Source organism: Nomascus leucogenys, unplaced genomic scaffold, assembly GCF_006542625.1.
Source record: "Nomascus leucogenys isolate Asia unplaced genomic scaffold, Asia_NLE_v1 Super-Scaffold_258, whole genome shotgun sequence".
In the NCBI taxonomy this organism is placed as follows: Eukaryota; Metazoa; Chordata; class Mammalia; order Primates; family Hylobatidae; genus Nomascus; species Nomascus leucogenys.
In genome coordinates, this window is record NW_022095769.1 from 3,282,167 (window position 1) to 3,309,975 (window position 27,809).

Consider the following 27,809-nt stretch of genomic DNA (forward strand, 5'->3'; position numbering starts at 1 on the left):
TGGGATTCCATACCTTTTATTCCTTATGAAATAAAACAGCTCTCCAATGGAAAGAGACCTCCTGTTTTTGTGGGTCCCCTTGCAATGTAGGAAGAGCTTAGGCAAATTAGATGCATGGTATAAAGTACAATATTAGAATTGTAAATGAATCTTAAAATTACATAAAGACTACAGATTATTAAAGTATTCTTAAGACAATATCTAATTCAAATATAACTTTATGTAAATTGTTTTTCTTTTTTTTTTTTTTTGAGACAGAGTCTTCCTCTGTTGCCCAGGCTGGAGTGTAGTGGCGCAATCTCAGCTCACTGCAACCTCTATCTCCCAGGCTCAAGCAATTCTTGTGCCTCAGCCTCCTGAGTAGCTGGGATTACAAGCATGCATCACCACACCCAGCTAATTTTTGTATTTTTAGTAGAGATGGTTTCTGCATGTTGGCCAGAACCCCTGGTCCCGAACTCCTGGCCTCAAGTGATCTGCCTGCCTTGGCCTCCAAAGTGCTGGGATTACAGGCATGAGTCACCATGCCCAACCTGTGCCAGTGTTTTTAATAGCATTGTTTATCTTTATTCTACACTGGTTTCTTCTTTCTTTTCTGGATTCCTTTGCCACGTACCTTCATACCAAGCTTAGGAATTTTGTGTTATCATCCACTCAGAATGGACATCATTATATAAATATGGAGACATAGCTATGCTGTGAAATAGTTGAAAAACTATTTTTAAAATTTTCTATTTTTATTTTTATCAAAATAATGTATGCATATAGTTCTTAAAAATCAAATAAAGCCAGGCACAATGGTGTGTACCTGTAGTCCCTTGGGAGGCTAAAGTGGGAAGATTACTTGAGCCCAGGGGTTTGAATCCAGCCTCGGCCACACAGCAAGACCCCATTTCCAAAAAAATTTTTTTAAATCAAATACTACTACAAGCAGTCACCCTGGAGTTCTGCTTTCCAGAGGCAGCCCATTTCCATTTTTTAAAAATTAACTTTTTCATCCATTCTGATGTGTCTTTTCCACACTTCTAAATAATATGATTATACATCTTTTTTTTAGTTTATCAATTTCAGACATTATCTATTGATTTTATATTATGGTAGGGGAGGAGTCAGCATTCCTATTCCATCCCAGCCATCAATTTCCGATTCTTCATGTTTCCAGTGTGGTTATATCATAATTTTTAGTTAATCAATATTTAGTGTTTACATTAACTACATAAATATTATTTATGTCAACCCTTATAAAATTGTGTAATTAAATTTTGTTTCTTTATTTTTTATACCAAGGGATATAAAATAATACCTCTTTATTTTTTACCCAAGAGGACTGGGTTCATAGAGCTTCCAGATAGCTGACCACATGGAGATTCCTAGAGGGTAGCATAGCCAGGGAGGACATGGAAGCTACACAACCCTTCCTCCATACCTCGCCCTATGCATCTCTTTACCTATTTCCTTTGTAATATCCTTTATAATAAACCAGGAAATGTAAAAAAAATTCTTGTTTTTCCTAGAGTTGGCAAATGCCTTGACTTTCTTCATTTGCATAGTTTTCTAAGTCACCATCCCTAATTCTTTCCAAACTTTGCAGAATTGTGATTTTCCACATGGTCAAACACACCAGATGATCCATCAGTTCCATTTGTGCTTCTAGTCTCTCCTGGAGATCTCCATCCTCCTCCCCACTCTGGGCTGGCTGCTCTCAGGCCTCCTGCACAGCTGTCATCCTGGGACTTCCCTTTCATCCCTTTCCTTCATCAGAGCACCACGTTCTGGACCCAATGTCACCTTCTTTCTTGGTGGACTCCCTCATTTTGATGGAGCACATATTGTGGTGGCATCCTGAGAAAGGATGCCTGGGAGGTCAATTTCTTGAGACTTTGAATGTCTGAAAACCTCTGTATTCTACTTTTACACTTAACTGTTAGTTTGGGTGTGAGAATGCTAATGGAAATCATTTTCCCTTAGAACTTAGAAAGCTTTGCTTCATTGGCTTCCAGCTTTCATTGTTGCTGTGGAGAATTTCAGTGCCATTCTGATTCTTAATTCTTTGTGTGACTTGTTTCTCCCCCCTGATTCAGAGGGTTTTAGGATCTTCTTTTTATGAATTCTGTTCTGAAATATCACTGTGGTTACCAATATGTGAGTCCCTTTTCATTTATGTGCTGGGTGTATGGAGGACCATTTCAATCAAAAGATTCCCATCATTTTGAGAAATGTTATTATTTCTTTGATAATGTCCTTCCCTCCGTTTCTGTGTTCTAATACTTTTTATCTTTTCTGGTTTCCTTTTCTTGATCTTTTTGCTCTATGTAAGATTTCCTTGGCCAGGTGAGGTAGCTCACGCCTGTAATCCCAGCACTTTGGGAGGCTGAGGCAGGTGGATTGCTTGAGCCCAGGAGTTCTAGACCAGCCTGGGCAACATAGCTAAACCCTGTCTCTACCAAAAAATCCAAAAACTAGCTGAGTGTGGTGGCACGTGCCTGTAGTTTCAGCTACTCAGGAGGCTGAGGTGGGAGGATTGCTTAAGCCTGGAAGGTGGAGACTGCAGTGAACCAAGATGAAGCCACTGCACTTCAGCCTGGGCAACAGAGTGAGACCCCATCTCAAAAAAAGAAAGAAAGTGAGAGAGAGAGAGAGAGAGAGAAAGAGGAAAGAAAGAAAGAAAGAAAGAAAGAAAGAAAGAAAGAAAGAAAGAAAGAAAGAAGAAAGAAAAAGAAAGAAAGAAAGAAAGAAAGAAAGAAAGGAGAAAGAAAGAAAGAAAGAAAGAAAGAAAGAAAGAAAGAAAGAAAGAAAGAAAGAAAGAAAGAAAGAGAGGAAGGAGGGAGGGAGAGAGGAAGGAAGGAAGGAAGGAAGGAAGGAAGGAAGGACGGAAGGAAGGAAGGAAGGAAGGATGGAAGGAAGGAAGGAAGGAAGGATTTCCTTGACAAGTATTTCTACCATCTTAAATCATGCAGCATTTTAGTAGTTGGTCTTATGGAACTCTTAGCTTTGGTAATGTGGGATGTGCTGCTCAGATTCTGCATCAGAGCTATTCTTGTTCCTCCTTTCATGTGCTCTACACAGTTTGACCCATAGAAGTCCAGCAGTCCCACTCAATGTCTGGGGCTAAACATCCCTGTGAAACTCATACAGCCCAGGTATCTGTCTCTTTTCTGGTAATGCCAAAGATCAGATCCCATTTTAAGGCTGAATATCCTGGACAACTCCCAGGCATAATGGCTCCATTTAGTAGTATATTACTGTAACCATTCTTAGCAGAATGGGGTTCCTAAAAATCATGAAATTTGGGCTGAGAAATATAGAATTAAAGCATTCTTCATCTTGACTTTATAGTTAGGACCATAACATACATTAGATAAAATGTGTAGCATGGTGTAGCCAAAACAAAAGGAAAAAAAACTGGATTTGGAGCTTAAGTTTTAGCCGGGCACCGTGGCTCACGCCTGTAATCCCAGCACTTTGAGAGGCAGAGGCGGGGGAATCACCTAAGGTCAGGAGTTTGAGACCAGCCTGGCCAGCATGGTGAAACCCCGTCTCTACTAAAAATACAAAAAAAAAAAAAAAATTAGCCAGGTGTGGTGGCACATGCCTATAATGCAGCTTACTCAGGAGGCTGAGGCAGGAGAATCGTTTGAGCTCGGGAGGTGCTCAGATCGCGTCATTGCACTCCAGCCGAGATCACGCCATTGCACTCCAGCTTGGGCAACAAGAGTGAAACTCTGTCTCAAAACAAAAAAAAGAAAAAAATCTAAGTTTATATCTTGGTTCTTCTTCTTCCCAACTGTGTGAGCCTGTTTCAGCTTCTGAAGGCTAGACTGGTGAGATCTTTCTGTCTGAATGAAGGAGATCAGAATTAAGGAGGTGTCATACATGAAAGCATTTTATAAACACTAAATAAAGTGTTATCCAAATGTAAAGTATTACTATTATCATGTTACTGTTGTAATTATTTGGTCAGGAAAGCCTGAATTTCATGCTGCCTCTCCTATGTGCTTTGTAACACCCAGGCAATTCCACAATTAGAAGTGGCTTTTCAAAAAGACACTTTAGTTCTTTTTTTCCTTGAAAACAAATGAATCTGGAACCAATCTACCTTAGCCATCCAATATGTGCAGCCTCTTTTGTTCAGGAACAACCTTAAGGTAATAAACTTCTCTGCCCCCTGTGACAGAGAAAAATGTTAGAAGGAAATGGGTTTCCATCTCAGGATTCCAAAATTATTCAGTTAAACGCACCTGATGTGCATTGGCATCCAATATGCCACCCTCCTCACCAGGCATTATTACTTATATACCTGCCTGTGAGAAAGGCTGCTCGGAAGAGCTACTCTGCTTTTGTCAGACATACATTTTAGAGACTTTTAAATAAACTTATATAGCCATACCGAGCTGCATGTCTTCTAAACTTTGCTATTTCATCTGTCTATACCAAGTGCCGTGAAGCAGAATGGATGTGCCTTCAGCTTTCTACAGTCCTGGAAAATGAGCCAGTCCACTTAACAATAAATGGTGGTTGGTTCAAACACACATGACTGGTCTAGTGAAGAAGAAAAGAAAGTTGAGCTTAATGAAGTCCAGTGTCTGTGTCCCTGTGCACGGACAGGAAAGGACGAGTGTTTTATAACTGTTTATTGGAGTTAATGGTAATAAATTCCTCACTTGTGATGCATTAACTTTAATGTTTTCATTACTTGGTGATTTAAGTTTTCCCTTTTCACATTATAAATCATGTTGTCCCAGTAGCAGAGCAGGTCGAGTGCCTGCCATAACATTCACAATGCTCAGTGGGGAAAGAAATGTTCTCTTTCTCTCTCCCGCATGGTCTGACAAAAGATGCTTTGCCACATCCCGATTTGCTACTTGCTAAATAAGCAATAAAGACAGACAGACAAACAGATGCATTCCAACCACAGTGTAGCAGAATGTGGCAGGGCCTAGTTTAGATCCAAGGGAAATATAGGTCTCTATAGTAACTTTCCAAATGTATTTGGTACTGAAGTTTTTCCTTTTTCTTTTTTTCCCCGTTTGCTGAGTGTGAGCCCTTAGTTAATGAGCTGTGCAAATAGATATTGAGATTTAGTGTTTTTATTTTGCAATTACAGACTTGGTGATTTGGTTGGAAAATTTTGGGTTTAGAAACATCATCCTCATTTTCCCCTCCTAACTCTTTTTCCTTGAAAAGTTTGACTTCAAACTTGCTTGAGTTTTGTCAGATGGAACAGAAGAATCCAGAAATATTTAAATCTAGAATTTGTAACTTCTTTTTTAAGGCAGGGTGATTTTTGCCTTAAAGGTAACTTATCACAGCCAACATCATTTTTCTGTCTCTGAGCCCATACTGCTGCACAGAGACACACATGGCACTGTCTGAGGGTGAGGTCTGGGTTGGGAGTGGCCCTTTGACCAGGAGATAATACATACCAGATCAAAGCCACATTGCTAAGATGACTGCTTTCCCATCAAGTTCTTCCTGATGGGGTGTGAGAGTTCTCATTAGATCACCCACCCTGAAATACCCCCAGAGAATCATGATAATTAGTTCCTGAGTCTTCTTTTGTATTTTCTGCTGTGTTTGCTTTTAAAGTTTTCTCAATGCAGTACTCTGATGATATCCGAATGTCTTTTACTAGGGAGACATAGAGAAGGCAAAATTATTATCATTTGATTCCTCCTTAAATCTTTTGCTTTGGATAGTAACTAAAATAGAGATGTCAGGAGTCTCTCACACTAATCTCCATGTAGCCTTCACCATTAACAGTATTAAATGCTCAGACACACATAAGTTGTTTGCTCACAGGATGCAAACCAATGTATATGTAAAAGCCCAAAAGGAAAATGCCATTTCTCCAGGAGAGAAATAAAAGAACAAGACTGAGGAAACACTATCAGTGACCAAATTCTCAGCCACTCAAAGTCTATAGCTCAGAAGTTGCTATCAATAGCTATTTCCTAAAGAGTAATCAGTTACTTATTTGGCACAGTCTTTTGCCTGTTTATTGCTTCTTCTGAACCCTGTTCTGGAGACAGATAAGGTCCAAGGCAAACAGAATTGGTGTGGCAGTCAGGCTGTAACATGGGACTCAGAAATTTATTTCTTGGCCAGGCGTGGTAGTTCACATCTATAATCCCAGCACTTTGGGAGGCAGAGGTGGAAAGATCACGTGAGACCAGGAGTTCGAGACCAGGAGTTCAAGACCAGCCTGGGCAACATAATGAGACCCTGTCTCTACCAAAAATAAGAAATAAATTAGCCAAGTGTGGCAGTGCACACCAAGTAGTCTAAGCTACTTGGGAGGCTGAGGGCAGGAGGGTTGCTTGAACCCAGGAGATGGAGGCTGCAGTGAGCCGTGATTGCACCACTGCACTTCAGCCTGGGTGTCAGAGCAAGACCCTGCCTCAAAAAAGAAAGAGAGAGAGAGGAAAGAAGGAAAGAGGGAGGGAAAGAAGCAAGGAAGAGAGAGAGACGGAGGGAGAGAGGGAGAAGGAAGGAAGGAAGGAAGGAAGGAAGGAAGGAAGGAAAAAAGAGAGAGAGAGAAAAATTTATTTCTCTCCAGTTGAGGTTCATGGCATTTTATTCTAATTTTTTCTCCAAAATCCTTTTTGGTCCTCTTTCTTTCATTCTCAGCGCTGTCATACAAGCTAACTTCTGCACCCCCACTTCCTCCTTGTTGTCTTGGCAAAATCCTCCTTTCCTTGCCTCTTCTTACTTTCTTGTTTTATATGATACCAACCCTAAGATTAAAGTAGAACAAAAATTACTGTTTGTGACTTAAGTGAAAATGGTTTGACTAACAAATATTCACTTCCATATTGCATTCCTAGATCACAAGTCCTATTAGGCTAGAAGTGGTTTCAGTTCAGTTTAACAAATATTATTGGGTACCTACTGTGTGTACGAGGCCCCTGGGGATAAAAAGAGAAACAAGTATACAAATAATGAATTGCACTGCCCTCTATGAAAGGGACCAGATTTCCCACTGGCAGCTTTTCTTTAGGCTTCCAGAAATTAAATAATTAGTGTCACACTCCTTACAGTGTATTGTGTATATTTAAGGGAAAGATCCTTCTTAATTCCACATCAGTTCAACAACTAATTAAAGAATGGCCCAGGGCCGGGCATGGTAGCTCATGCCTGTAATCTCAGCACTTTGGGAGCCTGAGGTGGCTGGATCACCTGAGGTCAGGAGTTCAAGAACTAATTATCAACATGGTGAAACCCTGTCTCCACTAAAAATACAAAAATTAGCTGGGCATGGTGGTGGGCACCTGTAATCCCCGCTACTCAGGAGGCTGAGACAGGAGAATCGCTTGAACCCGGGAGGCGGAGGTTGCAGTGAGCCGGAATTGCACCATTGCACCCCAGCCTGGGCAACAAGAGTGAAACTCCAACTTAAAAAAAAAAAAAAAAAAGAAAGAAAGAATGGCCAATCTTGTGATGGAGCTCAGCTATTCACATGTATGTTCCACTTCCTCCTCCGTTTAATTCATTTTTTTTTTAAACAGAGTCTCCCTCTGTCGCCCAGGCTGGAGTGCAGTGGCATGATCTCGGCTCACCGCAACCTCCACCTCCAGGGTTCAAGCAATTCTCCTGCCTCAGCCTGCCGAGTAGCTGGGATTACAGGTGTGCACCACCACACCCAGCTAATTATTTTTGTATTTTTTTTTAGTAGAGACAGAGTTTCACCATATTGGCCAGGCTGGTCTCAAACTCCTGACCTTGTGATCTGCCCACCTCAGCCTCCCAAAGTGCTGGGATTACAGGCTTGAGCCACCGCGCCAGCCTTCCTCCTCAATCTAATTCTTACTCTTCTTACCTAGACAATTGCCATGCAAACCCTGGCCCATCCGCCTACGTGCACGGCTATATGCACCAAAGAAGAATCTAATATGCAACTTCTTTGTTTCCCCATTTTAATCCAGGCACTATAACGTTCTGTTCACTTAATTTCTTCCATGGTGTCATCTCTTTTCCTATGACTGCAAGATCTATTTTTACCCTCCTCCCTATTGCCTTGTACCCAGGTCCACAACTACAGTTCTTTTCCCAGGAATAGCCCTTTTTCTATTTGCTTTTTCAAGGATTCTAGCAGCCTTTACATTGTTACTAAGGTCTTACGGAAACCCAAGCAAAGTGGCAAGAATGGAGCACATTGAGGAAAAGATTTAGGGTCCCTGGGAGCCAAGACTGTGCTATAAAAATGTTCTAGAAAATGCTGTAGAAGCACAGAAGAGGGAGTATATAATTTTACATGGTGGAATCAAAGATTCAAAGAGGATGTGACATTTGAATTGAAGGAGCACTCCCAACTCGGCAGCTGGGTGTAGAGAGAGGAAGTTCCAAACAGGAAAAACAGAATACACAGACACCTGGCAGTGTAAAGTGCACGGCATGTTCCATAGGACAGAGTCTGTTCCTTATTGTTGCTGGAGTACTGGGAGGTGACAAAGTTGGGAGAAAATGAAACTGGAAGGTAGGAAGACACCAACTACTTAAAAGTTTTTGTATGCTGGAGAGTTTGAGTTTCATCCTGTAGGTAATAAAAAACCATTACAGGATTTAAGCAGGAATGTGACATGATCTGTGTTTTAGAAAGATGACTTCTGGCCACAGTTTGGTGAACCAGTTAAAAAGTGATTCCAAACCCAGGCAAGGCTCTTTTCTTTTTATTTCCTTTTCTCTGTGTTCTTATCACAGTCCAGTGGCATAGTAAATAAACAGATCTGAAAATGACACTTCATCATTCGTTTTTAAAGATAGGCTCTCAAGTGATGCATGTATAATGGTGATCTGACTCAGGGGGAATACATCGATCTTGCAAGGTTTGTAAAAAGACAATTTGGCATTTTAAAATCCTCTCCTCCTTTTTAGAACCATGAGACCATTTGAAGGACTGCTGCCTTAATTTGTATCTGGATTCCCACTTTGCTCTGTTGCCACTTACTGTGGCTTAGCTGTTAAAGAGACTTCAGGTCTTTTTGGTTCTATATTAAGGATGGATTCCTAGGATAAAAATGAAGCTGAGGATGTTGGGTTACAGATATGTGTTATTGATAAAATCAAAAGACACATATGTTTAACTCACCACCACAGAACACTCATGGTTTTGAAGGAACACAATTTTTTTCAAGTAAATAAAGCACTGTGGGAATTCATGATGCCACAATTATGATAGTACATCAGATTCATTTCATCACTATAGGCTGTAGCATACATAGGATAAGCTATAAATTATTTTTTATTGACTTTTCCCTGTAAGAAAGTATATCAGAATGCAGTGAATGGTATTGTTATAGGAAAACTTAAAACCCATTCTTATTCTAAAATTAAATTATTCAAAATCTCTGTCCTTTAACTGATCGAAGTACACCAATGTTTCATGATTGAGAAGCAATGGATTATTATAGTTAGTCATTCTTTAAGATGAACTCCTGACCCCTACCAGAAAGTATTGATTATTACCATTTATTTAGATGCTATCATTAGTGCATTGAAGTTACCGTGCTTGGAGTTAGAAGGGCTTTTTCCTAACACTTTCATTTCTTATAAGTAAAATCCCACTGAAAGTGCAGATGTGGAAGAGAGCATCTTGCAAGACCACAGGTCTCCTAGACAATTAGCATGTGTTGCCCCTTTGTAGGAATGAGAGGGTTCTTCATCCTGCATGAATACTCATGGTTTCTGTAAGTTACCTTGTGGCTTGGCATTACTGAGGGAATACTTTTTGAAAAGAAACCAGTTTGGATATTTGGCTTTAAAATCCTTTTGTTTTGTTTTGGTTTGGTTTTTTGTTTGTTTTTTGTTTTGTTTTGAGTCTTGTTCTGTCACCTAGGCTGGTGCGCTCTCAGCTCACTGCAACCTCTGCCTCCCAGGCTCAAGCAGTCCTCCTGCCTCAAGCTTCCAAGTACCTGGGACTACAGGCACACATACCACCATGCCTGACTAATTTTTGTATTTTTAGTAGAGACAGAGTTTCGCCATGGTGGCCAGGCTGGTCTCAAACTCCTGGCCTCAAGTGATCTGCCTGCCTCAGCCTCCCAAAGTGCTGGGAAAAATCTTCTTCCTTTTCAAACCCAAACCTCTTCCTTCAAGAGTAAGCAAATCATGTCCAAGGTTTCTGCATGAGCCCTACACTGGAACAGGGTTTCTTTTTTCTAGATGATCATCCTTGCATCAGAAGAGGTCTTACGAACCTTGGTGACCAATCAGCATTTTTTGTTGTTGTTGAGTGGAGTCTTGCTCTATCACCCAGACTGGAGTGCAGTGGTGCGATCTCAACTCACTGCAACATCCACCTCCTGGGTTCAAGCAATTCTCCTGCCTCAGCCTCCCAAGTAGCTGGGATTACAGGTGTGCACCACCATGCCCAGCTAATTTTTTGTATTTTTAGTAAAGATGGAGTTTCACCATGCTGGCCAGGGTGGTCTTAAACTCCCAACCTTGTGATCTGCCCACCTCAGCCTCCCAAAGTGCTGGGATTACAGGCGTGGCCACCACGCCCAGCCCCAAGCAGCATTTTTTTAGAGCTTCTGGCTGTGCCCTCTTATAGGTACTTAACTCATGCATCCTTCTATTGCATTCTGAGACTTTCTTGTATTTTGCTCTATATCTCTGTTGACCTCTTAGATTTCACATAGATCTGCCCTAGGAGGCAATTCCAAAGATTAATCAGTTAGTACATTTAAAAGTAAGAGTGCTCACTTTGGCAGCATATATACTAAAATTGGAATGATACAGAGAAGATTAGCATGGCCCCTGTGCAAAGATGACATGCAAATTTGTGAAGCATTCCATGTTTTTGAACTAACGCAGAAACAGAAAACATAATATGGCATTTTCTCACTTATAAGTGGGAGCTACACATTGGGTACACATGGACATAAATATGGCAACAGTACACACTGGGTAAATACACGAGGAGGTAGGGAGGGAAGCAAGGGTTGAAAAGCTATTATTGGGTACTGTGCTCACTACCTGGGTGACAGATTCATTCATACTCCAAAACTCAGCATCACACAATATACCTTTGTAACAAACCTACACGTGTACCCCCGATTCTAAAATAAAAGCTGTAAAACATAAAAATAAAATAAAACCTGCTCATTTTACTCATAAAAAAGTAAATAAGAAATATAGATACTAAAATAATTTTTTGACACCAGGAGTTAGAATAACCACACATCGTACCTGTTTCTCCTTCCAAAAAACAGGGTCTCTTTTTGTGGGGGAGTGAGATAGGAAGACCCAATCTTTCCTCATCCACTTCTGTGCATGTCTGAAGCTCAGAGTATTGGAAGGAGCATGGGCTATTCCAACTGAGCAACCTTCAGCAAATTATGTCATTTCATTACACCTCAGTTTCCTAGTCTGTAAAGTGGGGATGATAATAAAACATGCCTCATAGGGATGTTGTGGGACTTAGATGTAAAAATGCTTGATACAATGCTGATGAATTTAAAACTGGTTAGGGCTTTGGGGGGCCATTTTTGTTAAAGCATATTCATTTTAATTATTTTGTTTATTATCTGCTTTTTTTCTTCATACTACTGACCTAGAACCTCAGAGGTTTTTTTGTCTTCAGTATAACAGGATTTTCTCCACAGATTTCTGTAACCTGGGTTCCTATAACCTGGATTCACTGGTATTTTTTAAAGACCTTCAAAAATTGGAAGGGCAACATGAGTCTATTGAGGTCTCGTGAAAGTTGTCTTCTGTGTTGGTTTGCTAACTACAAATGTGTCATTTCTACCATTTTCTGGGGTCCTTTAGTCTAGCTCCAGTTGCTCATGTTTTGTTTCCTAGCTTCTTACATCACAGCTTGTTGAAGAACTTGATTAAGTACGTTGTGTTCATTCCCTTCCTTTCATCTGTTGTCCAATTTATTTCTCCATGAACAGTTTCATTCAGTTAGTTTAAAGCCATCTGTTTGAGTGCTTTCTATATCTTTGAAATTTTTAAATGCTAAATCTATTACCAATGTTTTAGAATTTTTCACCTCTCATATGTTGAACTAAATTCCTTTATGAGTGAAACGCAATGCAAGAAAAATGTGTGGTATAAATGTAAACTCAGGTGGATATCAAATGGAACCACAGAAGTTAAAGAATTATATACGCCTGTTCAAGGGACTAATCAAGGAATAGTCATTGAAACCAACTTCCTTGTTAGCATCGGAAGATGAACACTTCCTGCCAGACACTACACACTATCATTTATTGACTGGTTCCTGAAAATTGAGAAGAAGGCAAAAAAGTAACCCAGAAAAGTAAGAAGCTAAGGAAAAGCAGTAATGAACTTATTAAAGAAGGCCACAGAAATCAAATGCACAAAAGAGAGGTTCATGAACAGATTTGAAATCCACAATCACCAGACAAGAGAAAACTACCCACTCCCCAACCTATCTGCAATACCCTCCTCACCTCGGTACATTTGAGGCATTTTAAAGCGTGTGTTTGTGTACGTGTCTGCAGATGCACACACACCAGCCATCTGTGACTGCATTGGAATTGCAGGTAGAATTTGACCATTCCCAGCCTTCAAATGTTAAATTTTCTCCAATCCCATACACCCAATCCCCAGGTTTTTTACGTGAGTACTTTAATGAAGGAACCTGCTAAACTTCACCCTGTCTGAAATTCACCCCTGTTAGCTATTAGTCTCTAGGCTCAAGTTGGTTAGGTCCCTCTTTTAAACAGTTGAAAAGAACTTGAATTAAAAGGAAGAGGGAGGATGGGAGAAGTCCATAACTTAACAGGGGGACAATTTGAACAAAAGATGTTTTTTAAAAAACTATTTATTTTCCTTTCAGGATGATTTAGCAAGAGACCAAGCCAGCTGCCTATAATGAAAGTTAGTGGGCACCTGGTTTGTTCTGCAGGGGCTGCAGCCTTTTTGCGTGGAAATTGTGTGGCCTCCTGTGCTATTAGCCTTGTGCTCTGGTGTTGCCAACTAATTTCTCCAATTCTCTTTTCTCAGTGGGCTAGAACACAGCTGGTTAAATAGGCCGTGACTCACATAAGCTCTCGTGTCTTTTTTATTGACTGCCTTATGGAAATGTATCACACTCCAAAGGGTCCCCATTGTTGTTGCTGTGCATAGCTGACTAAAGAGTCATGTTTAGCATTGAGAGATGGAATCCTATTCTGTCGTTTTTTATTGCTTTTTTTGATGTGGGTCAGATACAAGGGTTTAAAGGAATCTAGATGAAGAGAAAGATATCTGAGAATTTCTTTTATCTTCATCTGCCATGAAAGTTGGGTGGCCATCACTTCTGGGTAACATACTTCTCTGTTGATCTTATCTTTATGGCCCCATATCCTTCAGCTAAGTGAATCTTTTCTTTATACGGGCTGTTCTGAGAGGTTTAGTTAAGTGTAGTGGTAGAGAGAGATTATGACACTAATGTAATTCTGTTTTGTGCTGATATAATGTAATACACCTTTAGACTTAGCCAAGAGGGCCATCTATTCTAATAAATCAAAATCATTTTTATCTTTTCATGACGGTGGTGATATCTTTTCTCAAGTAATGAATAAAAAGCTTCTTTTTTTAATTGTGTACTTAAATATAAATTGTTTGCCTTGAAATAGCAACTTATACAATTGTTTGCAACTTCTTCCTGTTTTTATAACCATCCTTTAAAGCATATTTTACATACTTTCTATTATGCATTAAGTAGTTCTCTGCAGATCTGTTCATTTACCAGTAGGTGTGGATTCAGGCATACAAGATTCCTCCCTCATCACCCCATAGCATGGCTAACACTGTGCATCCTCAGGATCACTAGTTCTTGGTCAGTAGGACCCTGCGCTGATACTGAAAGAGGAGGTACCTTGCATGCCACTGCAGATTCCCATGTTGGTTGTTTGGATTTGTCAGATAGATCATGGAGCTAATGAAATTGAGCTCAGAGTCAACTACATTGAGAACAACTCTGTTATTGGACTCACCACACAGTACCTTGTACACAGAAGACAGTAGACTAAAGACTTATCTGACCTCATTTCCTAGTTTTTTTTCCATAGACATTCTAAACTTAGCCTATAATCCCATTTTTTCCCACTGCCCATAATGGAAACCAGGCAAGAGAATTCCGCAATACAGGTTCTGTCTAATGAATAAGAAAGCAACATAGGCCAGGTGCGGTGGCTCACAGCTGTAATTCCAGCACTTTGGGAGGCTGAGGCGGCTGGATCCCCTGAGGTCAGGAGTTTGAGACCAGCCTGACCAACATGGAGAAACCCCATCTCTACTAAAAATACAAAAAATTATTCAGGCATGGTGGTGCATGCCTGTAATCCCAGCTACTCGGGAGGCTGGAGCAGGAGAATCGCTTGAACCTGGGAGGTGGAGGTTGCAGTGAGCTGAGATCGCACCATTACACTCCAGCCTGGGCCACAAGAGTGAGACTGTCTCAAAAAAAAAAAAGAAAGAAAGAAAGAAAGCAACATAACACATCTTATTGACTATATGCAAAAACACAGCATATACAAAGCTATTTCCAGCTATATTCCTTTTCAGAATCTTGTTAGTGAATGACCAAGAGAAAAAATCCAGCAACTCCTTCGGCACCCAATTTTAGCAAACTGAGTTTGAATCTTGGGGAGAGAAGGTGGTGATGGTGCTGTCCCTTGTCTCCTAGAATTAGTGACTTGGAGTTACATTTCTGCTGCATTATGTCTTTGTTTTCTTGGTGGTGGCATTCTTGGGTTTCAGCTGGTGGGGAGAGAAAAACCTCATGCTGATAATGTACTGAAAGTAAATGAAATTAAATAAGCGAAGCAGTGCTCATCACTACTTCCTCCCCCCTGGGTAATTCAATTCAAGCTCTCTCTCTGACGGCAACTCACAGGGGCTGTCTCTGTCACCCCGCTGGGGCCTGGAGTCTTAACATCTAAATAAAAGTTTCACTCAAGCATTTTTTATGCTCCTGCCAGCAGGATCAGTGAGCTGGTGTGGGCACATTAATGTAATATTCATACTCACAGACTCTCCCTGCACACGAGGCAATGTCTTCCCATTTTCATAATTATAGATGTTCCATAAAATGGCATTTAAATTTGCATTAAAAAAAGGAGGTTTGAATTCTAATAGAACGTTTAACATGTCTTTTATGATTCAGACTCTTGGCATCTTTAACAAAGAGCTGTGTATCTAAGTTTAACAAGACCTTTAAAAAGAAAAGAAAAAAAAAACCTGTGGAAAGAAGAGATGGAAACTCCCAGCTTATGGGATCGTGTTTTCCTCATCTCCCTATGTCTTTCATTTAATTTTTAGGCCTCCAAGGAGCAATTTTTTTTTTAAGAGGCAGGGTCTCGCTCTGTCACCCAGGCTGTAGTGAAGTAGTTCAATCACAGCTCACTGCAGCCTTGAACTCCTGGACTCAAAGGATCCTCCTACCTCAGCCTCCCAAGTAGCTAGGACTACAGGTTTGTGCCACCACACCTGGCCTCCCCAGGAGCAATTTTTTGACAGCACTTCAGAGAGCCTTCTCTTCTATAACTGGTCCTCACCCCACTCAATGCCTCTCTCTCAATAGAATCTGCTACTTTTTCCTTGGAGGGTGTTTTCAGAGGGGTAGGAGAAATGAAAGAACCCTAGAAAAATGAACTTTCCTTTGCTGCTGTTCATCTCACACATGCACCCTGAGATGGATTAAAAGGATTTATGGCAACCACATAGTTTGCTAACTGTGAAACACACAAATAAAAGTAGTCCATGAACAAGGAGGTTAACAATAAGGACCAATTGGATAGAAAATCAGGCACACAGACACACTTAAAAACAGAAAAAGAGGCTCTTCTGACCTACCTTTTTATAACTAAGCTTGAAACAACTTTAAAGCAAAGTTTGTAATTTTGATTGCATTTTAAATTGTTGTAGATGTTATTTTAAAACAAAAAGTAGGAAAAGCACTGAGCAAAGTGCCAGCTCATAGCCACCACTGAATACATGTTATTATAGGAAATGTTCAAAAAACAATTGTTTGAAAAAAAGTTATTTCAACCATAACTCTCAAGATACTCTATAGGCGGCCCAGTTGATTCATATATAGTTATGCCTTACTTTGTATTGTATTTGGTTTGCTTCATAAATTATTTAAGACAATCCAAAAGAGATTTGGGTTCTGGGACTAAAAAGAGTAAATGTTAAAATACCGCTAGCCCAATTACCTTCATTTTGCCTAAGTAAGAAATGTAGAGTGTGTTCTTAAAAGAGGCTTTTTTTCATTCTTCTTTCATTTTATTTTTTGAGAAGTAAATTCCTTCTTTGTCTCTATCCTTTGTCCCTCCCTTCTGTGAAGTAAGTATAAACCCCAGTGGAGGAAGATGGATTAGGATCTTGACTTCTCAATAAATTTGTACCTAACGAGGCTAATTGAAAGCCAAGAATGTTAGCAGCATACAATTAAAGGCTGATGTAAATTTCAGGGTATTATTTGTGAAGACTTTTACAGTTCTTAGATTCTTTCTCATACTTTTTTTTGTTTGTTTTGTTTTGAGACAAAGTCTCACCCTGTCGCCCATGCTGGAGTGCAGTGGTAGGATCTCGGCTCACTGCAACCTCCGCCTCCCGCATTCAAGCTATTCTTGTGCCTCAGCCTCCCGAGTAGCTGGGATTACAGGTGTGTGCCACCACGCCGGGCTAATTTTTTGTATCCTTAGTAGAGACGAGGTTTCACCATGTTGGCCAGGCTGGTCTCGAACTCCTGACCTCGTGATTTGCCTGCCTCAGCCCCCCAAAGTGCTGGGATTACAGGCGTGAGCCACTGGGCCCGGCCTCTTTCTCAGACTTTTAAGAAATCAGGATTTGGCAGTTATTGCTAGGTTCAGCTTGCATAGCCCTTCTTCTATGAACTTAAAAAAATTTATGTTCACAGAGGTGGCTATCTGTTAAGAGAAAAAAAATTGAGTGTGTGTTTATTGCTCCCTCTTAGGTGACTACGTTTATGGTGGAGCCTATTACTCATTAAAGCTGTCTGTGCTGGTAGCTATTCATTTGACTTTTGATTATCCCAATGAGGTTTATCCAACTTGGAACTTACATCCACAAAAAAATTCTTAATTTTGGCTGGGCGCAGTGGCTCACACCTGTAATCCCAGCACTTTGGGAGGCCAAGGTGGGTGGATCACGCGGTCAGGAGATCGAGACCATCCTGGCTAACATGGTGAAACCCCATCTCTACTAAAAATACAAAAAAATAATTAGCCCGGCGTGGTGGTGGGTGCCTGTAGTCTCACCTACTCGGGAGGCTGAGGCAGGAGAATGGCATGAACCCAGGAGGCAGAGCTTGCAGTGAGGCAAGATCACACCACTGCACTCCAGCCTGGGCGACAGAGACAGACTCTGTCTCAAAAAAAAAAAAAAAATTCCTAATTTTCTGGGGTCATTTTCCTGCCCATCAGTACATATTTAGGCTACCTCACCTTACTACAAATTAATGTATATTTAGATAGTTTTAAGCAATTTTAGCATTAGATATAATTGAAAAGAAAGAAAATTGGCTGGGTGTGGTGGCTCACTTCTGTAATCCCAGCATTTTGGGAGGCCAAGGCGAGCGGATCACTTGAGGTCAGGAGTTCAAGACCAGCCTGGCCAGCATGGTGAAACCCCATCTCTACTAAAAATACAAAAAACATTAGCCAGGTGTGGTGGTGAATGCCTGCAGTCTCAGCTACCTGGGAGGCTGAGACAGGAGAATGGCTTGAACCTGGGAGGCGGAGGTTGCAGGGAGCTGAGACAGCGCCATTGCACTCCAGCCTAGGTGACAGACCAAGACTCTGTCTCAAAAAAAAAAAAAAAAAGAAAAAGCAAGAAAATTTACTTTTCCTTCCAATCATATAGAAATTGTTTTATTTTGTACTGTGTTTAAGCAATTGCCCTTTTTGTACTCTGTTATTAATGTGAATTATCTAAAGTAGCCTAAATAAATGAAAATTTTGCCAGGTTTCAATAAAGCATTTTGCCATTGGTCCTTTTAGGGATGGAAGACATCGTAAAAGGAGCTCAAGAACTTGATAACGTAATCAAGCAAGGATACTTGGAGAAGAAAAGCAAAGGTATTGGTCAGACCCGCAGATTTCAGAACATTCCAGGAAGGGAAGGGAAGTGAGGAAAAAGAAGGCTAACACATTGGATGCCTTCTCTGTGCCCGGTACTGTTCTAGGCGGATACAAGGCAAAAGCAAAGCAAGGAAAGGAAAGGAGTCTGGTGTTTGAGTGTAGGCTAAAGAGAGATGTCCCAGCCTTGAGCAGACCGTAAGCTTCACCAAGATAGGGATGGTTATGTCCTGCTCACCTCTCTATCCCCAATGCCTGGTATGTGACAGGTGCTTGATAAAACTTGTTGAATCAATGAATGGTGTTCTTGTCCTCATCTTTCAGTGTGCTCCCACTGTGTAGTTTTTATATCACATGTGAAGCAGTCTACTTTCAAATTTCAGACAAGCCAAAGGCTCTTTCATGGCCATGGCCTGGAGAATCATTTTGCTTTGTCAAAGGCAACACATAAAGATATAATGGAGAATTTGAAAATGTACAGGATGAGATTAGAACCCGAAAGATATAAAGTAGTCTAGATAAAAAGATAGCTGTGGGGGCACAGAGCAGGCAACCCTGTTTAGAACTTGGACCTTTAACTAAGCTAGTCCCCTGGACCCTGAGTCAATATGGGATAACCTGTGGGAGTGAAAAGGAGGGTTTTACAGTCCATTAACCTGGGAAATAAAACAATAACACACTGGTCTGTATGTTGTTGGATTTTACAGACTCTTCAGTGATGGTAGTTACCTGAATTTATGTCCCCTACTGCTGTTCTGTTTAGATCATAGTTTCTTTGGATCGGAGTGGCAGAAGCGATGGTGTGTTGTCAGCAGAGGTCTCTTCTACTACTATGCTAATGAGAAGAGTAAGTGTTCTCCATTTACACAGCAGCATCTCACTCCTGGATGCAAACACTTTGTAAATTCTCAAGCACTTAGAGCTCAAGAGAGCAGTCCTTAACTAACACCCATAAAGGGACATGCTTAGGAAGGAAATAGGCATGGGCAAATAATACCTTGCCCATCACTGAAAAAGCAGAACCCAATTTAGAAATTATTTCACCTTTAAACACTAAGAGTGTGGTCAGCACATCAAAGGGTTATCTTTTATTATGATTAACAACACATTATCAAAGTTGAATGTTTTGGTTTAAAAAAAATAAAAAGAACTTCAAACTCTTTACAGGCATCAGTACCATAGCTAAAAATTGAAATAAGTTAATTCTGAGAAAGACTTAAAGAACTTAAACAATGGCCCAGAAATAGAACCCCCTAAGGGCATGCTCCCTGCTTTATCCTAATGACTGCTAGGAAGTAAGTAGTCCAGTGGACATTCCTACAGCCATGGAATATTGAGACCCAAATGGTTGCTGTACCCAAGGCATGCCCTTCGGCCAGATGACAGTAGCAGTGAAGTGTTGACTCAGGCCAGAGATAGTTTCTTAATGAGCCACCACTGACTTAATCAAGTCAACACTCATGAGCTAACCCTAGAAGACCTCCCATCCATATTTAACGTAATTGATTGGTTTATGTAAAGAAATAAAGGATATAAGCACAATTGGAGGCAATTACAAATAAAGACAAGCTAAAAATTATTATTATAGATGAATGCAAACTTTCAAATAGGGGATACTCTTCTACAGAGTTGGACTGCCCCAGGAGTAATTCTAAGAAGCAAGAGGCAGACAGAGTTTAAAAAGCATCAATTCTTCTTGGGACTTTCCTTGTGCTGTGCACCTTTGTACAGAGGCCAGCGACACAGATTGAGTAGACTCTTCTTTTTCCTTGCAATCATTTTCTGTTTCTCATTCCTCAAACTTAGTCCTCTCCCAGTGCCTGGATATCCAATACAGGGAATAATCAGACACCCACCCAGTTGCCCTTGTACTTCCTGCACCTGTGGCACTAAGGTAGTGGAAAGAACTGCAGCTTTGGGCCAGGCGCAGTGGCTCACGCCTGTAATCCCAGCACTTTGGGAGGCCAAGGCAGGCAGATCATGAGGTCAGGAGTTCAAGACCAACCTGGCCAACATAGTGAAACCCCGTCTCTACTACTAAAAATACAAAAATTAGCCAGGCATGGTGGCGCGTGCCTGTAGGCGGAGGCAGGAGAATTGCTTGAACCCAGGAGGTGGAGGTTGTGGTGAGCCGAGATCACGCCACTGCACTCCACCCTGGGTAACAGAGCGAGACTCTGTCTCAACCAAAAATAAATAAATAAATAAATAAATAAATAAATAAATAAATAAATACTGCAGCTTTGCTAAGTGACTTGAAATCCTTAAGATTTGCCCAAGCAATTGTCTCACACTGCCTCCCTGCCTACAGTAGTTATCACAGACCTTTGCCTACCTTTCACCATCCTGGATTCCTCAGAACCTTTCCCATCTAGGGACAAAGGCTAAAATCCTGTTTGGAAAGGATAACAGCATAGTTTGTAAACTGAGCTACAAGTCCTCTGTGTCCTTCCAACCCCCAGCCCACTCTCAAACCCAGCAACCACAATTTCTCCTCTAAATTATAGGCATACAATCCAGCCAGTTGTTCCTTTCTTATTTTAAACCTTCAAACTAATATGACACTTCTCACTGTAAATATGTTCATCATTTCTTTTGCATTTAAGTAAGTGGTTGGCATATCTAGATATAAAACCAGGTGTGTCACATCTGTTCATTCAGAATCTCCCATACAGTGAGAGAGGAGCGGGGAGAGCAAGAGACTCAGAGGCTTTTATTGACCATTTTGCCATTAGGGTGAAATAAAATCTGGTGACCAAAGAAACAACAAAACATTTTAGTGGCCAGTTAGAACAAGGAGAGATACTTTAACAAAAAAGATTCTGGTGTCAAAAAGCACTGTTCCATGGCTCCCTTCTCGCCAGTTATTTCTTATTGTGCCCATGACATTTTCTTAGTAAGAATAGTGTTTGTGTATTTCTTTTAGCTCAACCAGGTGAGAACAGAGTCTTTTTTCTTCTTCTTTCTTTTTGAATATTGTCATCACACTGCCATCCTTGTCATCATTATCATCATCAAAAAGCATTTATTAAACAATTCATTTCACATGATATAGAGCTCAAAGCATCCCAGACACTGTGGTTCTTATCCTCTGTGTGTTCTGCCTGACCCACACAATGAGGACACAAAATTCTTGAGAGCCACCTGCTCTTTTTCTGTTTCTAACATTTTTTTAAGTAACGACAAGCAGAGTAGTCTCTCTTCACTTAGGGTCCTTTTCCTTTTATCTCCTTCTTCGTCATCTAATAATACTCAACATTATTCTGCCACTTCCCAGGTTGACCTCTTACAAGGAGGATAAAATACTGAGTTTTAATCATTCTCCCTCTAGCATAAATTCCCACCTGACCAGCAGGGAAGGGGGAGAGAAGTTTAGCCCAAATGCTACATGGGGCATGGGAGGCGATTCCGGGACCTTATAATGCCCCCCTGTGCTGCTGTCCCTCCCCTCAAATGTGAGCTCTGCTGGCCCTGATAATAATGTTTCAGCTCTATAATAGCCTTCGAGAGCCTCACATTTACAGCCTCACTCTCCCTGCTGTAATAATTCCTTCTTTCTGTTATTATAGATCTCTTAACATTCTAATAAATTCTCTGTCTCTGTTGTACTCTTTTGGCAAAATAACCTTTCACGTTGCATTTCCCTAGCTTGGCAGTGATATCTGCCTTACTGTCGCAGTAGCCTCTTCTTAAGCTTCTCTAATAACCTTTCCTTAACTATTGTGGTTCCTCAGGGATGTAACAGCTGTTTCTGTGCTTTTATTTTACATACCAGAGAAGATGCCTTCCCTTGGCAGTTGCATCTCTCTAGGGATACAGGGAGCTTTCCTGTCTTGCAGGCAAGCAGCCCAAAGGGACCTTCCTCATTAAGGGCTACAGTGTACGGATGGCCCCCCACCTGCGAAGAGATTCCAAGAAAGAATCCTGCTTTGAACTGACCTCCCAGGATAGGCGCAGCTATGAGGTAGGATGCACCAAGGAGATGGTGATCCTTGTTGGTGTTGCAGTTTCCTTCTGTATTGCATGTGAGCCATGGTTGCTATGCTGGGTTCCAGCCTTTCTTTGTTACCTGCTCATTTCATACCAACTAAGACCCTATTTCTTGGCATGTCCTCACATTTGCTATGCCACACCCTCCCCTCTGTTGCCACTCTCATCCTAGATACAGACTTTGCTTGGCTTCCATCCTTCATTCCTCCCCTTCTCAATTTCACTTCATAGGTGAGATGCTTGTCAATTGCAGCACACAATCCAATTCCTTACTTATAGTCTCTGATTTTATGGTTTAAATTCCCATTCTCTTTATTCTTCAACTGATTTTCTTCACTTCCTTCCATGAAACCCAAAAAAAAGATCTAACCATAGAGTGAAAAAAAAAATTATTTTCCCATGTTCATCTTGCTATCCAAAATAATCTTCTTGTGTGTAGATGCTTTGCATATCTCTGGAAAGATTTCTAATTCATTGGTGATGGTAGTTAGTAACAATAATAATTGAAGGACTAGAGGACCTGGTCGGGGCAAGAAAGACTTATTCCTTACTGTGCTCAGTTTGAATCTTTACCTCATTATAAAATTAATTTGTTTTATTTTATTTTTACCATCTTCATTCTGAATGACCAATAAAATTTAAAAATTTCTGACTGTGGAAATATAGTGATTTTCACCAAAAATGTATGTTTGCATGTGTGCGTGTATTGTTTCCTGCTTTTTGGTAATTTTTATCTTATCACAATTTTATTAAAGCAATTTACAAAAACTTTAGCTTATGAAAAAGGAAAACACCATGCTGAGAGTAAATTAGCCACTTAAGTAACCCTTTTAGTCTTCAGACTTTTCTCAGCATTTTTCTTTTTATTTCTACCTTAACTCTTATTTTGTTAAAGGACCTAGGTCTTCATTATGTAATTTCCAGAAATTTTTTAAAATTTGAACTAAAACTTTTCTATAGAGTCCTTTATGAATATATGTAATATAGATCTATACATTGAATATGTTCCTAGTTATTTTTATTATTACATTCTGATAGTAACACATCCAGGTAAAAGTTTATGTAACAAGTCTAAACCAGTATTTCTAGAAATGTTTTTATAGAAATTTGTTTTTAAGAAATCAAGAATAACAATATCTATTAATAAGCATTATGCAGGAATCCAGTTTCTTTGTATAGCATATATCTTTACCTTACCCTAATGGCCAGATAATTAAAATATTTTTCAGGAACAATTATTTCAAGTTGATTCATTTAAAATAAAAAAATTACTGAAGGCTGATGCTTGACTGGCCTATTTTGTAAATCAGAATGTAGTTTATTTACTTCTTTTCTTTGGCCTATTGAATCCAAATCATTACCATGATCTGTGGATTCTACAATATCCTTTGGCTCTTTCCCTTCTTATTTATTCCCACAGCTATCACAATAGTTAAGTTCCTGTCACTTCATCCAGAGGACTAGTTGGTCTTCTGTCTCCAGATTTCTCTATTCCAATCCTTCCTACTCACTGCTATTGAAAGAATCCCCCACTCCTTTTGCTAGAGCTGATAGTGGCTTCCTGTTGCCTACGTTTTAACTCTGAACTCCTAGTACTGAGCCCTTTTACCAACTCTTCTCTGACCCTCAACTCTCCAACTTCATCTGTTATTGTTCTCCAGTCAAGCTGATCTGCCAGGCTTCCCCGTAAGTCGTGTTCTCATTCCTGTTCTTTTGCACATAGGCCTGCCTACCTAAAATGTCCAACTTTGTCCACCAGCTTCCACCAACTCTTCTTTAAAATCCAACCAAAGTGGTGTTATTTCAGCAAGCCACTCTGATCTACTCTAGGCAACAACAGGTGCTCCCTGTCTCCTCTTGATATCCAGTTGTTACCAAATGTGCCTCCTTTTAGTGTTCCCGTTTCGTGTGTGTGGGTTGGTTTGCTTTTTTTCATGTAAACTTTTCTCAAATAAATGTCTGATGAAGGAATAGATAATCAAATGAAAGAATGCACAAGGATATGAATATCTAGACTCAAAGAGCTGTCATCTCTGGGTATGCAAAATTGCAGAAAAAAAAATAGTTTGAGTGAAATATTTGGTCTTTTTTCTATATGTTAAGCAGGCAGAGAATCCTAAGCTTTAAACTTGACTCTGAAACTCAGTGGTTCCTCCCCCTTGGACATCCTTGTCAAGATTCATGGAAATTTTAGTGACAGTGATAAATTAATTCACTGATTTTTCTCTAGTTTACAGCTACTAGTCCAGCAGAAGCCAGAGACTGGGTGGATCAAATAAGTTTCTTGTTAAAGGGTAAGTGTCATTGTTACAGAAATAATACTTGAGTTGATTTGCAGTTGAAGTTATGTTGCATAAATATAATCTACAGACTTCAGTATGTATTTTTTCTGCCCTTTCTCACCTCTACCTTTCCTACCACATTCCCCATATTACAACAACAAATAGTACTATGTGTGAATGAGAAGGTAAAGACATTATCAACCTTGGGAGGACCTCTGGTATCATAGCTCATCCACCTACCTACAGGCAAGTCTGTAATATTCAAAATCACTAGAAAAGGAGATTATAAAAATCAGCTCAGCCCAATTCAGTGTCTCCTAACCCCTTATATTCTGGAAAAGAAATCCATAATATCCAACTTAAAGTCATCTAGTTGCAATTGAGGTTCAAAATCTCCTTAGTTGAGTCTTAGGAGGAAGTAGAAATCTAAACCAATCTAGATGGTCTTCAGGGACATTGGACTTTAAAAACAAATTGTTATTTCCCAAGCCGCAATAAGATGTTCTTTGCTTTGGGATGGGAAGAGTCCTGCCTGAAGATGGTAAATGACTGCTCTTAGAGTACCCTCTGCTGGCCAGCCTGTAGGCAAGGCAGAAACAGTGGCCAGGGAAGCCTTATCTGGGAGTGGTCTGTCAGGTAGAAGCCAACCTTGAGTGAGTCACTTGGTATTAGATAATCGTCACCTACCATCATGGCAGGACCCTACCTCTGTTCTGCAGAAAGGCAGAAACACCAACTTTATACATGGCCCAAGACCTAGAAAGACACACGTCAACCTAAAAACACAAAGCCTTTTCATCTCAGTTTTTTATTCTGCTATAAGATTGTATTATGGATAAAAAGAGGAAGCACCAGAGCTTTAATTACAAGAATTGCCTGTTTTACTCAGTTATGCCTTTGCTATCACAAAAGAAAACTATTGCATCTACCAACAGCGTCACGTATAATAGACTGGAACTAGGCAAACATGAACATTGATGGCAAGACTACAGGGTACACTCTCATCTAGGTGCCTTGGATTTATGCGTGTAATATACCCCTAAGTGTGTAAACCTCAATAAAACTCAAAGCAGCTTTATTGAGCTGTACCCTGTGGTACTTTCAGAATCCCACATTGAAGAAATTATTCATTCCATTTTATTTTAAAACAAACAAAATAATAACATATGGTTTAAGCCACAAATGTGTTTTTGATCTTTTCCTCATATGTGGCGGCACCAAAATTCAGATGAAAATTGTTGCAAAATCTTTATTAAAAGCCTAATCAAGCCAAACAATTTTATTGCATTTTGAAATGAACGTTGGACGTCTCTCCATCCTTTCCTTCCCCAGAGTATGCTGACTGCACTCACCCATCCTGCAGAGGGCCCTCAGCAGTGTTTCAGAGAGCACTCTGTAGTATACATCAGAGAATGAACATTCCCAGTTCCCCATTAAAATAAAAAAGCAATCTCCCTCCCCTGCCCTGGTGCTCCCCAGTGCTGTGATGGCTCAACACCTTCTATGCAGTGACCCACTTTAAGGTCAGCTAGACGATGCAGTTGCAAAAGGACATGGTAACTGCATTGTTCAGCCATTCCATTTGGTCTTGTATTACTGTTATATTTTTCCATATCCCATTTCTTTTTATCTTCCACTGTTGCCCATTTTTTTCTCTGCAAACAAACTTGTCTGAAATTCTGCAGTGAAATCACTGGGGAGATGAGCTTCTGACAGCTCCAGCACCCTACAGAGGCCACCTTAGTTCCCATGGCCTGAGCACCCTGGAGCACTGCAAGCCTTCACTCACCCTTCCAGTTTTCTACGTGATAAGATGTGTATAGCACACTGGCTTTTCCTCTTCTTGCCTATTTTCTTCCCTTTGCCTCGTGTTCTCATTCACACGCCCATACTTTTCAGGCTGCTTCACTCTGATCAAGTTTTATTGCAAGGAAGGATTTATGTTGATGGTTTAAACCTGATGCAGTGCTATTCTGGCCTTTTCTGTAGATTTCCTGCCACCAAAGCCCACATTAGAAATAATAGCATTTAATGTGATGTTTCATTTTCATTTGACATATTTTACTCTCATCCCTCCTCCTCCTTCTCCCTCTTTCCTTTCCTGTCTTCTTATTTTCTTTTTCTCTGTTTCTTGATTCATTCTCATCTTTGCCCTGGCAGATCTGAGCTCCTTAACCATTCCATATGAAGAGGATGAGGAGGAAGAAGAAAAAGAAGAGACATATGATGATATTGATGGTTTTGACTCCCCAAGTTCTGGTTCCCAGTGCAGACCCACTATCTTGCCTGGGAGTGTGGGGATAAAAGAGCCTATAGAGGAGAAAGAAGAAGAAGATATTTACGAAGTCTTGCCAGGTGAGAAATTTTGTCCTCTGATTATCTTCTGCTAGTTTCAGAAACTCATGACCTGGTGGAAGAATAATAACTGAAAATTCCAAAAGAAGCCAAATCTTACCTTCATCCTCTGAAGGAGATAATGTGGGACGCTTTATGAGATTGTAGGGAAGCGGGTAATGAGGCTCTGCCTTGCTCTGGGAGCAAGAAGAATTTGATTAGAGAGTGTCTTCTATCCATGCCATGTGAAGTAACTTATTACATGTGTCCACCAGGTTACAGAGTCAATAATGCTTACATTAAAATCGCTTCAAATTATGAAGGATTTCAAAACTCTGAAATATGCAAATGCTGACCAACTTTTCTAGTAATACCTTGATAGACCAAACCTTGATAGTAAACCTTGATAGAGAACAACTCATTATTACCTAGTTTGATTCATGAATCAAATCACATCTCTTAAAAATAACCCTAACATGTTTTATCTGCTAATCATTACAGCAGGTCTACTCTATATATTTCCTTTCTTCCAAAGGCATGAAAACTAGCATCTCAAAAAATGTATAGTCATCACTGCTTCTGCATAGCCATGTCTGGTGGGGATAACAGCAGCTGGTGAACGGTGCAGAGCTCAGTGGGGGTCAGACAGTGGAGAACCAAAGCCTGAGCCTTTTAATTGTGAAGTAGTTAGACCACAGGAATGCTAATCTTCAAGTCCATTCAGAAAGATCGTTCCTATGGAAATTTGCCAGGAGTTCAGTGCTCTGCTGAGAAATTCAAGTTAAGCCTAAATTTATAGCAATTTAGATCCCAGATGAACCCAGATGAACCTCAATCCCAGATGAACCTAAGACCTAAGGTGAATCTAACACTCAAGTCCCTGAAGACGGGGCTGGTTGCTGAAAGCATCATCAGTAGGCAACTTGGATTTCAAGGCTTCCTAAGAAGAGCATCCGACCCTCTCCACGGTGCATTCATCTCTTCCTGGGGAAGAAGCTACGTCATTGCTTCCTGAGTCAAGGGGCAGGACTGTGACCACATGTCCCTGCCCTGCTGGGGACTTCACCCACCCACCAAGGAGAGCCTGCTTCTTCTCCTAGCACTTCCAGCCTCTGCCAGTCCCGACTTCTCCGGCCTTTTTGTT

At 40.4% G+C, this 27,809-nt stretch overlaps 1 protein-coding gene and 1 non-coding gene across 3 annotated transcripts in view; both read left to right on the plus strand.

The window, feature by feature from the left end:
- Window positions 1-27,809, plus strand: part of SKAP1 (src kinase associated phosphoprotein 1) — a 312,702-nt gene that overhangs the window by 239,192 nt on the left and 45,701 nt on the right. For both annotated transcript variants that reach the window (XM_003278731.4, XM_012503658.2), the window contains exons 5-9: window positions 17,982-18,059; window positions 18,823-18,906; window positions 21,899-22,023; window positions 24,280-24,343; window positions 26,492-26,686. In XM_003278731.4, coding sequence (XP_003278779.1) covers window positions 17,982-18,059; window positions 18,823-18,906; window positions 21,899-22,023; window positions 24,280-24,343; window positions 26,492-26,686 — 546 coding nt within the window. The remainder of the gene's footprint in view (window positions 1-17,981; window positions 18,060-18,822; window positions 18,907-21,898; window positions 22,024-24,279; window positions 24,344-26,491; window positions 26,687-27,809) is intronic.
- LOC115833583 lies at window positions 10,694-10,800 on the plus strand. The gene has a single exon (XR_004028965.1). It is a non-coding gene; the product is annotated as a U6 spliceosomal RNA (small nuclear RNA).